General features: G+C 38.4%; 1 protein-coding gene across 3 annotated transcripts in view; it reads left to right on the top strand.

Annotated features, from left to right (window-relative positions):
• The window catches only part of aass (aminoadipate-semialdehyde synthase), a 50,651-nt gene extending 37,044 nt beyond the window's left edge, over nucleotides 1-13,607 (top strand). For all 3 annotated transcript variants that reach the window (XM_088995602.1, XM_088995604.1, XM_088995603.1), the window contains exons 14-24: nucleotides 5,665-5,786; nucleotides 6,120-6,249; nucleotides 7,107-7,217; nucleotides 7,288-7,396; nucleotides 7,459-7,599; nucleotides 8,200-8,367; nucleotides 8,617-8,712; nucleotides 8,797-8,912; nucleotides 8,985-9,073; nucleotides 10,090-10,266; nucleotides 12,613-13,607. In XM_088995602.1, the coding sequence (XP_088851728.1) occupies nucleotides 5,665-5,786; nucleotides 6,120-6,249; nucleotides 7,107-7,217; nucleotides 7,288-7,396; nucleotides 7,459-7,599; nucleotides 8,200-8,367; nucleotides 8,617-8,712; nucleotides 8,797-8,912; nucleotides 8,985-9,073; nucleotides 10,090-10,266; nucleotides 12,613-12,737 (1,384 nt within the window). In that variant the 3' untranslated portion in view covers nucleotides 12,738-13,607. The remainder of the gene's footprint in view (nucleotides 1-5,664; nucleotides 5,787-6,119; nucleotides 6,250-7,106; nucleotides 7,218-7,287; nucleotides 7,397-7,458; nucleotides 7,600-8,199; nucleotides 8,368-8,616; nucleotides 8,713-8,796; nucleotides 8,913-8,984; nucleotides 9,074-10,089; nucleotides 10,267-12,612) is intronic.
• The last annotated feature ends 776 nt before the right edge of the window (nucleotides 13,608-14,383 follow it).

Raw genomic sequence — 14,383 nt, 5'->3', positions numbered from 1 at the left:
TACCAGTAGTATTTATTATGATTATTATTACGCTTATTATTGTTGTTATTATTATTAGTAGTAGTAGTAATTAATATTATTATTATTATTATTATTATTATATTGTTTTTATTTTATTTAATATTATTATTTTATTCTTATTGTTTTTATTCATTAATATTATTATTATTATTTCATTAGTATGTCATTATTAGTAGAGTAGTATTTATTCTTGTTATTACTATTTTATTGTACTACTGTACTTCTTTTATTTATTGTTTTTGTAGCAGTAGTATTTATTATGATTATTATTACGATTATTATTGTTATTATTAATAGTAGGAATAATTAATATTATTATTATTAAATTGTTTTTATTTTATTTAATATTATTATTTTATTCTTATTGTTTTTATTCATTAATATTATTATTATTATTATTTCATTAGTATGTCATTATTAGTAGAGTAGTATTTATTCTTGTTATTACTATTTTATTGTACTACTGTACTTCTTTTATTTATTGTTTTTGCAGCAGTAGTATTTATTATGATTATTATTACGATTATTATTGTTGTTATTATTAGTAGTAGGAGTAATTAATATTATTATTATTATTATTATTATTATATTGTTTTTATTTTATTTTATATTATTTTATTCTTATTGTTTTTATTCATTAATATTATTATTATTTCATTAGTATGTCATTATTAGTAGAGTAGTATTTATTCTTGTTATTACTATTTTATTGTACTACTGTACTTCTTTTATTTATTGTTTTTGTAGCAGTAGTATTTATTATGATTATTATTACGATTATTATTCTTGTTATTAGTAGTAGTAGGAGTAATTAATATTATTATTATTATTATTATTGTATTGCTTTTATTTTATTTAATATTATTATTTTATTCTTATTGTTTTTATTCATTATTATTATTATTATTATTATTATTATTATTATTTCATTAGTATGTCATTATTAGTAGAGTAGTATTTATTCTTATTACTATTTTATTGTACTACTGTACTTCTTTTATTTATTGTTTTTGTAGCAGTAGTATTTATTATTATTATTACGATTATTATTGTTGTTATTATTATTATTAGTAGGAGTAATTATTATTATTATTATTATTATTATATTGTTTTTATTTTATTTAATATTATTATTTTATTCTTATTGTTTTTATTCATTTATATTATTATTATTATTATTTCATTAGTATGTCATTATTAGTAGAGTAGTATTTATTCTTATTACTATTTTATTGTACTACTGTACTTCTTTTATTTATTGTTTTTGTAGCAGTAGTATTTATTATGATTATTATTACGATTATTATTGTTGTTATTATTAGTAGTAGTAGGAGTAATTATTATTATTATTATTATTATATTGCTTTTATTTTATTTAATATTATTATTTTATTCTTATTGTTTTTATTCATTAATATTATTATTATTATTATTATTTCATTAGTATGTCATTATTAGTAGAGTAGTATTTATTCTTGTTATTACTATTTTATTGTACTACTGTACTTCTTTTATTTATTGTTTTTGTACCAGTAGTATTTATTATGATTATTATTACGCTTATTATTGTTGTTATTATTATTAGTAGTAGTAGTAATTAATATTATTATTATTATTATTATTATTATATTGTTTTTATTTTATTTAATATTATTATTTTATTCTTATTGTTTTTATTCATTAATATTATTATTATTATTTCATTAGTATGTCATTATTAGTAGAGTAGTATTTATTCTTGTTATTACTATTTTATTGTACTACTGTACTTCTTTTATTTATTGTTTTTGCAGCAGTAGTATTTATTATGATTATTATTACGATTATTATTGTTGTTATTATTATTAGTAGTAGGAGTAATTAATATTATTATTATTATTATTATTATTATTATATTGTTTTTATTTTATTTTATATTATTTTATTCTTATTGTTTTTATTCATTAATATTATTATTATTTCATTAGTATGTCATTATTAGTAGAGTAGTATTTATTCTTGTTATTACTATTTTATTGTACTACTGTACTTCTTTTATTTATTGTTTTTGTAGCAGTAGTATTTATTATGATTATTATTACGATTATTATTCTTGTTAGTAGTAGTAGTAGGAGTAATTAATATTATTATTATTATTATTGTATTGCTTTTATTTTATTTAATATTATTATTTTATTCTTATTGTTTTTATTCATTATTATTATTATTATTATTATTATTATTATTATTATTATTTCATTAGTATGTCATTATTAGTAGAGTAGTATTTATTCTTATTACTATTTTATTGTACTACTGTACTTCTTTTATTTATTGTTTTTGTAGCAGTAGTATTTATTATTATTATTACGATTATTATTGTTGTTATTATTATTATTAGTAGGAGTAATTATTATTATTATTATTATATTGTTTTTATTTTATTTAATATTATTATTTTATTCTTATTGTTTTTATTCATTTATATTATTATTATTATTATTTCATTAGTATGTCATTATTAGTAGAGTAGTATTTATTCTTATTACTATTTTATTGTACTACTGTACTTCTTTTATTTATTGTTTTTGTAGCAGTAGTATTTATTATGATTATTATTACGATTATTATTGTTGTTATTATTAGTAGTAGTAGGGGTAATTATTATTATTATTATTATTGTATTGCTTTTATTTTATTTAATATTATTATTTTATTCTTATTGTTTTTATTCATTATTATTATTATTATTATTATTATTATTATTATTATTATTATTATTATTTCATTAGTATGTCATTATTAGTAGAGTAGTATTTATTCTTATTACTATTTTATTGTACTACTGTACTTCTTTTATTTATTGTTTTTGTAGCAGTAGTATTTATTATTATTATTACGATTATTATTGTTGTTATTATTATTATTAGTAGGAGTAATTATTATTATTATTATTATTATATTGTTTTTATTTTATTTAATATTATTTTATTCTTATTGTTTTTATTCATTTATATTATTATTATTATTATTTCATTAGTATGTCATTATTAGTAGAGTAGTATTTATTCTTATTACTATTTTATTGTACTACTGTACTTCTTTTATTTATTGTTTTTGTAGCAGTAGTATTTATTATGATTATTATTACGATTATTATTGTTGTTATTATTAGTAGTAGTAGGAGTAATTTATATTATTATTATTATTATTATTATTATTATTATTATTATTATTATTATTATTATTATTCCATACAAATTTAGATGGGCCTTCATTTCATATTTACCACTGCCAGTTCCTTTGCTTGCCCTCCTAAATGAAAATTGTCTGTGTATGCGTGTGTGTGTGTGTGTGTGTGTGTGTGTGTGTGTGTGTGTGTGTGTGTGTGTGTGTGTGTGTGTGTGTTTGTGTGGTTTGTGTTTGACTTTGTCGGTGCTAGACTGTGACGCTAGTCATTATTTGCATCTTTTTGTCCTTATTCAGGCCAGCGCGTCTTAAAACAACCTAATTGAGCTTCTACCCGCCCAACGCCCCCCGCCCCCTTCCAGACAAGCCAGGAAATGTTAATCTTAGCGTTAAACTTGCAATTTAATTTTTCCTTAGCATGCGTAGACGGTGGGGAGGCGGGGGGTCATATGCCTTTCGTGGTCTTCCTTGAGTTTTTAATTAAAGCCAAAGAGACTTTTGTCAGACACGCGGTCCGACCTGCTGCATGCATATTATTAACGCTGAGAGCAGGTGGGGGGGGGGCAGATGACTCCTAGGCTGGGGGCAGGCTCTTAGCATGGATATTAACACCAAAGTTCAACCGGGTGGACGCTTCCTCTCAAACTAATATGCTGCTGCCGCTGCTATTGTTATGAAGACTAATCAGCCAAAAGGGATACTTGTTTGTGTCTGAATTGGGGTCAAGGAGGAGGAGGGGAGGGGTCACTTTCTGTGTATGCCCTGTAAAATATTATTTTTTTTACTTATTATTATTTTATTTGGTTATTATTCTTGTTCTTCTTCTAATTATTATTATTATTATTATTATTTTTTTTTTTATTATTATTATTAGTAGTAGTAGTAGTGTATCTACCCCGGTCAAGGATGACGCTTCGTACTGATGTCACAACGTTTATTGTGAAACATTTGAACACCGTGAAAACTATAAAGAACATTGAAACAACAACATTACAATAAGTTCAACAAAACATTCAGTCAATAAAGAAATTAATAACGTACCATGTGCACCTTATTAACCGAAAGGAGATAAACGTTGACGTCGACTTGAGACTGTCGTTCTCTATCTAGCAGTTGCTCTGCTTGTGTCTCTCTCGCATTAGTCTCGTTCCGTCTGTCTCGCCGTATTCGCTTTTATCGAAAACACATGACACAGAGGCGAAAGTGACAATGACAAAACATTATAAAGTATCCAAGACGATTTTTAGAAAAACAAACAAAGTTTTGCATAGAAACGTTAAATACTTTTTCAGAACAAGTATAAATAAATTATATTTTTGTTTTTGTGGCAAACAATGACAAGATACCCGCCAGTTACAAGTAGTATGACTATTATTATTATTTTATTTTTTATTATTAATATTTCCTTCTTCTTCTTCTTCTTCTTCTTCTTCTTATTATTATTATTATTATTATTATTATTATTATTTAATTTAAAGCAGATTCTTTACTTACAGACAGTGTATTGTAGGGGTTCAAATACCTGACAGTGTATATCAAGTAGACAGGATGAACTTAACACAACAAAGTATTATTATTTCATTTATTTTTAGTTCTTGATGTATTTTAGCCTCACCGCATGTAGCCTACCAATTTCTATTTAAATGCCTCATTTGTCATCGATTGACAGGTGATTCAAATCATGTTATTCATCACATTGTTGATGTCATCATAATTTACATAATTACATAATTTGTGGCAGATGTGCGTTTTGTGGGTTGAGCTAGCTTCCCGTTTTGTGCGTTGAGCTAGTTTCCCGTTTTTGCGTGTTGAGCTAGCTTCGCGTTTTGCGCGTTGAGCTAGCTTCCCGTTTTGTGCGTTGAGCTAGCTTCCCGTTTTGTGCGTTGAGCTAGCTTCCCGTTTTGCGCGTTGAGCTAGCTTCCCGTTTTTCCACGTTGAGCTAGCTTCCCGTTTTGCGCGTTGAGCTAGCTTCCCGTTTTGCGAGTTGAGCTAGCTTCCCGTTTTGCGCGTTGAGCTATTCCCGTTTTGCGCGTTGAGCTAGCTTCCCGTTTTGCGCGTTGAGCTAGCTTCCCGTTTTGTGCGTTGAGCTATTCCCGTTTTGTGCGTTGAGCTAGCTTCCCGTTTTGTGCGTTGAGCTAGCTTCCCGTTTTGTGTGTTGAGCTAGCTTCCTGTTATTTGAGTTGAGCTAGCTTCCCGTTTTGTGTGTTGAACTAGCTTCCTGTTATTTGAGTTGAGCTAGCTTCCCGTTTTGCGCGTTGAGCTAGCTTCCCGTTTTGTGCGTTGAGCTAGCTTCCCGTTTTGTGTGTTGAGCTAGCTTCCTGTTATTTGAGTTGAGCTAGCTTCCCGTTTTGTGTGTTGAACTAGCTTCCTGTTATTTGAGTTGAGCTAGCTTCCCGTTTTGTGCATTGTGCTAGCTTCCCGGTTTTGTGCGTTGAGCTAGCTTCCCGGTTCACAGTAATTGTGATTGTCCGCCAGGGAGAAGTCACAGATCCTGCAGAAAAGCGGCATGAAGCGAGTCCTGTTGCTCGGGAGCGGTTACGTGTCGGGACCCGTCGTGGAGTACCTGACCCGCTGCGACAAGACGCAGCTAACTGTGGGTGAGCCCTAAGCTTACGTCGTCGCACCCCAAACTTTTTTTGTCTTATACAAGTGTAAAAAGAAGCCAAACAGCACAAAAATAAGACTCACGCAAAGTCTCCAAATGACAAGCCACAAAAAAAACGTTCATATTTGAGATTTCAACACCAAAATGTTCAACCAAATGTTAGCATTTCATTTCATGCTAAGCTATGTGAAAACGGAGCAGCTAAAGGTAACGAGCATGGATGTCAAGTTTATTCCCAAGCTCCGTGCTAACTATTGCTGGAGTTAGTTGGGGACCTTCTGTCTCTTCTTGTCGCTAGCAACTACGCCGCATGTCTTCCTTTTAGCATCCGCGTGCATGGAGCAGGCGCAGGAACTGGCGGCTAAATACCCGAACACCATCCCCGTCATGCTGGATGTCAGCAGCCAGGAGGCGCACCTCATCTCGCTCATACAAGATCACGACCTCGTCATCAGGTGACCACACCTAGCCGTCTCCACAGCATTAACTGCTTAGCATGTAGCTAACGAATGCACAATAGCATTTGGCTACCTAGCATGTAAACAAGTCCAATCTGGTTTATGCAGTATGCGACAGTACCTGACGATGTATTACTTAGCTTTATTGGTATGTAGCATTAACGACTTAGCATGTGAGGGGGCATAGTGTGTGCTATCAAACCTCCAGCTAGTTAACATTTGACTACCTAGCATGTAACCAAGTACAATCTGGTTTATTTAGTATGCGACAATACCTGACGAGGTATTACTTAGCTTCATTGGTACATAGCATTAACTACTTATCATGTAGCTTCCTAACCTGAGGGGGCATAGCATGTGCTATCTAACCTCCAGCTACTTAGCATGTAGCCACCTAACGCATTCAATATGGCCTACATAGTATACGATAGTATGTGACGACGTATGACTTGACTTCATTGCTATGTAGCATTAACTATTTAGCGTGTAGCTACCTAGCATTTGACCACCTAGCATCTAACCAAGTCCAATCTGGCCTATGTAGATGGCGACAGTACCTAATGACATATTACTTAGCTTCATTGCTACGTAGCATTAACTACTTAGCATGTACTGTGGCTACTTAATTTGAGGGGGGGCATAGCATGTGCTATCAAACCTCCAGCGACTTAGCATTTGGCTACCGAGCATGGAACCAAGTTCAATGTTGCTTATGTAACATGTTCCGTCGAATGTAGCGACAGTACTTTATGGTGTTTTATTTAGCTTCATTGCTACGTAGCATTAACTACTTAGCATATACTACTTAGCATACCTACTTAGCAAAGGCATTTATTTTGTTTCTTTCTCGGCAGCCTGCTTCCCAATGTCCTCCATCCCCTGGTGGCAAAACATTGCATCGACAAGAAGGTGGACATGGTCAACGCCAGCTACCTCAGCCCGGCCATGAGCGATCTGCACGCCAGGTAAGTCGCGTGCGTGCGGATGCACTCACGGGCAGATGGGCAGCCATTTTAAAGCGTCTCGTCGCATCAGGGCGGAGGAGGCGGGTGTGACCCTGGTGAACGAGATGGGATTGGATCCCGGGATCGATCACATGCTGGCCATGGAATGCATCGATCAGGCCAAAGCCGACGGCTGCACCGTGAGTCCGGAACGCCCGCCCGCTCACGCGGCCGTACCAACATGTGACGTGTCGTGATGCAGGTGGAGTCGTACGTGTCATACTGCGGCGGACTTCCGGCACCCGAGTGCTCCGACAATCCTTTGCGCTACAAGTTCAGCTGGAGTCCTTCCGGCGTTCTTCTGGCCTCCGTGAGCCCCGCCACCTTCCTCCGCGACAACCAGGTACAAATCCAGACTCTGTTTTGAATCTAGTCTATAAAATGGCCAACTGCCTCTGTCCAAAATGGACGACTGCCTCCATACACAACGGCAGGCTGCCTCCATCCAAAATGGCCGACTGCGTCCGTCCAAAATGGACGACTGCCTCCATCCAAAATGGCCAACTGCATCCGTCCAAAATGGCCGACTGCCTCCATCCAAAATGGCCGACTGCGTCCGTCCAAAATGGCTGACTGCCTCCATCCAAAATGGCCGACTACGTCCGTCCAAAATGGCCGACTGCCTCCATCCAAAATGACCGACTGCCTTGATACAAAATGACCGATTGCCTCCATTCAAAATGGCTGACTGCCTCCATCCAAAATGGCCGACTGCGTCCGTCCAAAATGGCCGACTGCCTCCATCCAAAATGACCGACTGCCTTGATATAAAATGACCGATTGCCTCCATTCAAAATGGCTGACTGCCTCCATCCAAAATAGCCGACTGCCTCCATCCAAAATGGCCAACTGCATCCGTCCAAAATGGCCGACTGCCTTGGTAGGCGGAAAAAAAATGTCGGCTTTGTGTTTTTTATTTTTTATTTATTCATTTTTTTGTCAGGTGGTGAAGATCCCCGGCGGCGGCAGTCTGATGGATGCCGTGGCCCCCATGGATTTTTTTCCGGGCTTCAACTTTGAAGGTTACCCCAACCGCGACAGCACCAAGTACGCCAAACTCTACAACATCCCAAATGCGCACACGCTGCTCCGAGGGACCCTGCGGTACAAGGTGCCTGCCCAAGTCCGCTTGAGTCCTGGGACCGGTTTCACTCCGGTTATTAGTCCTGGTTTTGGCTGAAGGGGGTAGTTGCCGTTCACCCTTGGTTTCTTCCCTTTTTGTCCTTTTGAATCCGAGCGTTGGCTGAGTTTGGTCCGGTTCACGAGTCCCGATGTGGATGTAGTTCAGATCCATTCGGGTCTCGGTTTGGTAGAAGTTCCCTTGGAGGTGGTTTCTTGAAGAGTTTTTGTTACCCGGCAGGGATTCTCCAGGGCCATGCGTGGTTTTGTCAAAGTGGGCATGATCAACGGCGAGCCCTGCCCCCTGCTGGCCAGCACGTCCTCTCCCGTCACGTGGGTAAGAAGCCCCGCCCCCGCCGGCGCCCCACCGCTGCCGCCGTCGTCGCCTTGATTGACGCACGGTGTCGCAACGTGTCCTCAGAAAGCTCTCCTGACTCACGCGATGGGCTTGCCCGCCTCCACGTCTCAGCGAGCGCTGGAGGCCGCCGTGTACGAGCGCGTGGACGGCGACGACTGCACCATGGAGTCCCTCAGATGGTAAACGACGCGGCGACCAATCGCTCGTGGATCAAATTGTCAATTGACGGACGTGTTGGACTTGTGCGGAAGGTTCGGCATGCTGAACGACGAGGTGGTTCCTCACGCCGACAGCGTTCTCACGGCGCTCAGCAAACATCTGGAAACCAAACTGGCCTTCGGTAAGCGCCGCCTTTCTCAAAACCATATTTCCGCATCACAATCTTACTCCGGTCTGAGTTCTGTTCCGATTCGGTTGGACGAAAAGGGCACGTTGAAACAAGGACCGGACGAAACCAGATCCCCCACTACGTGTGACCGGGAACTGAATTGCCACCAAACTAAACAGGAACCGCAACTTGACCTCAATCGGAACCAGGACCGGACTGAACAAAAACTGAACCAAAATCGGACTTCAGCAGAACCAGATCGAAACTAGATCACAACTCTACATGTGAATTTGAATTGGATTAGGATGACGAGAATTTGTAAAAAGTATTCTGAATGATGGAACCGAGACTGGATGAAAGTAAACTAGATCAGAACCAGAACTGAACCAGGATTTGCTGTGTGAACGACAAACTGTGGCTAAATCGGAACCAAAGTGGAGCAAGAGCGTTGGACTGGGAACAAAATATCCCTAACCCTTAACCCGATTTAGCAGCAGTTTGGAGTTCATGCAGCCAATCCTGGTTCAGGTCTGGTTCTGGTCTAGTTTTGTTGTCGTCCAGTCTCTGTCTGTTCCATCATTCAGAATACTCTAAATTCTTGTCATCCTAATCCAATTCCAATTCACATGTAGTGTCGGGATCTAGTTTCGATTTAGTTCTGCCATATTCCGATTTTGATTCAGTTTTTGTTCAGTCCAGTCCTAGTTGAAGCTTGTCCTGGTTCCGATTGAGGTCAAGTTGCAGTTCCTGTTTAGTTTGGCAGCAATTCAGTTCTCGTTCACACGTCATGTGGATCTGGTTTCGTCCGGTCCTCGTTTCAACGTGTCCCAGTTCAATCGTATACGACTGAAGTTCCTTTTTGTTGGCTTCCACTTTAAATCGAGTCGGGTTTCTAACTGCTGTGGTTCGGTTGACGTGGGGGTTGCGCCGTTAGCGTCAACCGACGTTAGCGTTGACTGACGTTAGCGTCAACTGACGGCAAAATGAAATTAACCACGCTAACCACCTTGACGTCTGCTCGCTTTCAGGCAGCGGCGAGCGCGACATGATCGTGCTGCGCAGCGACTTTGGCCTGCGCCACCCGACGGGTGAGCTGGAGAACAAACGTGTCAGTTTGGTGGTTTACGGCGAGGACGGGCGCTTCTCCGCCATGGCCAAAAGCGTCGGCTACCCGGTTGCCGTCGCCGCCCGCATGCTCCTCGACGGTCAGTGCCCCTTCTGCTCTCACAATCGCAATTTAGAATCAGAAAAAGTACAGTAATACCTCAGTTTACGAACTTTTCGCCTTACAAACATTACATTCGCGAGAATATAATCTTGGTAGACAAACTCGTTTTTGGCGGACGAACCAAACCACAGAGCGCCACGTTGGCTGGCGGACTACTTTTCCACACCCACTTTCTTTGAGTGCACATGTGGTTTGTTATCGAGTGGAGTACGTTTGCTTTTTTTGGGACCAAAAAAAAGACCCCACCACAGGCTAGTGTTACGCCAAAGAGGACACAAAAGGAAATGACGGTCGAGCAGAAGAAGGAGATCATCGAAAAACACTGAGGTGTGCGTTTGTGTGACTTCAGTCCCAGTACGCTAAGTCGACCATTTCTACATGTGGCTAAGGGTGTTTCTGTGTTGTCTAAGCAATGGTCTCAGTCAATAGAAGATGTTGAAAAACTTCTGTCGATTTGGATTAACAAAAAGCACCTTGCAGGGGACAGTGTGAGTGAGGGTATTATCATCGAGAAAGCACGGCAACTTCACTCTGATATCATCAAGAGGCAACTACATCAACGACTATCACCAAGGTCAATAAAATGACTATCATTCAGTACAATTTATTTCTTTAATTAGAATACAGTAGCACATTTATCATACATAAAATCAGGTATATTTGGTGTCGTTTTAAGGCTTATTTAGTGGAAAATGATGTTTTATGGGGACCTGTGAACGGATTATTCTTATTTTAGTGGTTTCCTATGGGAAATTAATTTTTGGAAGACACACTTTTCGCCTTACACTTTCTGGGATCCAATTAAAGGACAACCGACGCCTCCCGACAAATTGTGTCCATAATTTGTAAAATGGCTTCAAATGACTTCTACTGAGCGTATTTTATAAAGATTCCACCGCATATAGCTATATTTGACGTTTTAAGACTCGCGCTGAATATTCAGGAAGTCTTGTTTTTGAGTTGGTGACGAGTCCTCACCCTACGTCACTGAAGGAACGCCCCTGACCGAGAAAGCGACACACAATGCATTTTGGGTACTTTGTTTGGTGTGAAAACTTCGTGTTGATCCGTGTTGATGGCGAAATTAAAAGGAAAACACATAAATAACGTGATGGTGAATTGTTGTGTGTTGCACCAAGACTACTATTTGATACTAGTTGACACAAATTCCCAGCAGACAAATCAGCCCATTTCCAACAGAGCTTGTGCGCCATCTTGTGCATTTTCTGGGACGCTACATTGGAGTAGTGACGGCTCGAATTGATACGGGAGGACTTCTTTAGTTGATTGCAAACATGTATGCTTTCCTCTTCAGAACTATTTGAACCATATTCCAGTACAACTTTCAAAACGTCTCGGCCCGGGTGGCCGACAACTTCAAGGAGAAAAAAAAACATGTTTTTTTCAAATCAAACGCACCGGCACGTAACAGGCTTCTTATTGGCTGCCGGTGCCGAGTATGCAAATGAGAAACAGGCTTTTGATTGGCTGCCGGTGCCTAGTATGCAAAACACAATTTGCATACTGGTTACCGGCAGCCAATCAGAAGCCTTTTTCGTGCTTCGGACTACACCCTGACTGAAAAGTGTACTTGAGAGTTTTGAAAGCCGCTTAGAAAGAGGAGTCCACGTGGCTTTGAGCAGACAATGCAACGCAACAGTTGTCGTTTGTTCTCATGGTGCACAATACAACGTTTGTTGCATCCTGGCGTGACGTCACGAACAAGGGGGCGGGACCTTCTGAAACTGGCCATTTCCGGTTTCCAATTGAAGTACTTTTTAGACACTTTAAGTCATTTTTATTGGCGTTTTGCATTTGACTAAAAATATCATCCTGCGTGTTTTGCGTATTTTAGATGCTATAAAACGTTTTTCTGATGTCAGTTAGGAAACAAAAAACTGGTGTCGGTTGTCCTTTAAGTTCGTAAACTGAGGTATCACTGTATGTAGAACACGCAAGGAATTTGTCTCCGCTAGACATGCTGCACTAGTATCATCGTAAAAAAAAAAGACATGGCAAATAAGTATAAAGGCTAATCAAATGGAATTCAGTTCGATTTGGATGACTGTTTCGTGAGTTATTGGCGACGGGAAAAGAAGCTGTTAAAACGTCCGCATGGCGCCTGCCTGAGGGGAGTCGCTGGAAAAGGTGGTGGGCAGGGTACGGAGGGTCCAGTTTTGATTCTTGCAGTGTGCAAGTCCTCGAGATTGGCAAGGGCGGTGCCAATTATTTTTTTCCTCCGTCCTAACTCCTCATACTTGGTTCTTTTTTTGGGGGTGGGGTTGTTTTTGGTTGACGAACGCCACTTGTTTTTTTTGTTTAGGCGAGTTGGCTTCCAAGGGCATCGCGCTGCCCATGAGCAAGGAGATCTACGCCACCGCCTTGAAACGCCTCAAGGACGAAGGCCTCAACATCGTCACCAGCAGCACCTTGCTGGAATCCTCCTGAGGACAACCCCCCTACCCCCTAGCTGCTGTTTGCTACTCTTCCGTCTGATTGGTCAGTCGCTTTTTTCGAGGGCGGGGCAAAAAAAAACAACTTTTTCTGACTTGTGTCGCCCAAAACCTTTCCAACATGACCCCCTCAAAATCACTTCAAAGCCACCCGTGCAAAGACGACATTGCAGGGCTACCCCCCTCCCCCCCAAAAAAAAAAGAGGGGGAGGAGCCACAAAATTGCACCCCGCCCCCAGTTTTAACTCCCATGATGAAGTTGGGCGGACATATTTGTCGTAAGAGGACACGCGTCCTCAAGTCTCAGGAAACCTTGCCCAAAATCAAAATGGCCGTTCGGCCATTTTGACTTGGGGCAGCCCTTTGACCAATGAGGGAAGTCGGCCATTTGGGTCGGAAGATAAACTCTCATTACACTTTTCAGCCGTCGGTATCAAATGGATTGGACGTGGGGTAAAAATGAACCAGGAAGTCGGTCGGCCATTTTGGTTTGACGCCGCCGCCAACGACCTCGCCCAAAATATGACTGACTCTTTCCAACACCCGGACTGTATTTCTCCATCAACGGGGGGAACGCAGGGAAAGGAAAACGAGGTCAAAAGGCCGAAGAAGAAACAAAGCGAAGGCGCACGAAAGACGCACATTTGACCAAGATTTGTTCCAGACAGCAGCAACAAGATTTTTGTGGGTGACAAAGGGAGTTTCCTTTTTTTCCCTCTTTCTATTTATTTGACTCTGAATGTGTTGACATTTAGCCTCGTTTGCGCTCGCTTGTTGCTTTTAGTTTTTGTTTGCCGCTGCTAACTTTGTCTTCCTCCATGCTCCATCTTTGAAGTTTGCTGTCAATTAAAAATCAGGCACACGGTTGTTGGTTTTTTTTTTGTTGTTGTTGTTGAAAAAAAAAACGACCAGAGGTGTTTTTAGCCGAAAAAACAACCATGTAAGGCGTTTTTAGTGCACGTATATAGTAAGGCATTTTTAATGCAAAAAACGACCATGTATAGGAAGACCGTTTTAATGCAAAAAAACCCACCATGTATAGTAAGCCGTTTTTCGGCAAAAAAAAAAAAAAAAAAAAAAAGGCGCTTTTGACCCGAAAAAAAAAAAAAAAAAAAACGACTATGTATAGTAAGGCGTTTTTAGCACAAAGACGACCATGTATATAGTAAGGTGTTTTTAACGCAAAAAACAAACATGTATAGTAAGGCGTTTTAATGCAAAAAAACAAAACAAAACGACCACTTATAGTAAGCGTTTTGAGGCAAAAAAAACGACCATATATAGCAAGGCGTTTTTAACGCAAAAACGACCATGTATATTGTAAGCCGTTTTTAGCCCAAAAAACGACCATGAGAGTAAGGCGTTTTTAGCTGGAAAAAAAACTACAGTGTATATATTAACCATGTATCCGAAATCGTTTTGAGCGCAAAAAACAACAACCATGTATGGTAAGACGTTTTTAGCGCAAATAAAAAACCATGTATAGTAAGGCGTTTTTCAGCAAAAAGAACGACCATGTATTATTGCAAGGCGTTTTTAGCGCAAAAAAACACCATGTATAGAAAGGTGTTTTAGCCGAAAAAAAACAACCATGTAAGGCGTTTTGAGTGCACGTATATAGTAAGGCATTTTTAATGCAAA

The sequence above is a fragment of the Hippocampus bargibanti genome, linkage group LG05 (genome assembly GCF_051943395.1).
Source record: "Hippocampus bargibanti isolate YZ-2025 linkage group LG05, ASM5194339v1, whole genome shotgun sequence".
In the NCBI taxonomy this organism is placed as follows: Eukaryota; Metazoa; Chordata; class Actinopteri; order Syngnathiformes; family Syngnathidae; genus Hippocampus; species Hippocampus bargibanti.
The sequence above is the reverse complement of the archived record's forward strand: the minus strand, read 5'-3'. Positions and strand labels throughout refer to the sequence as shown.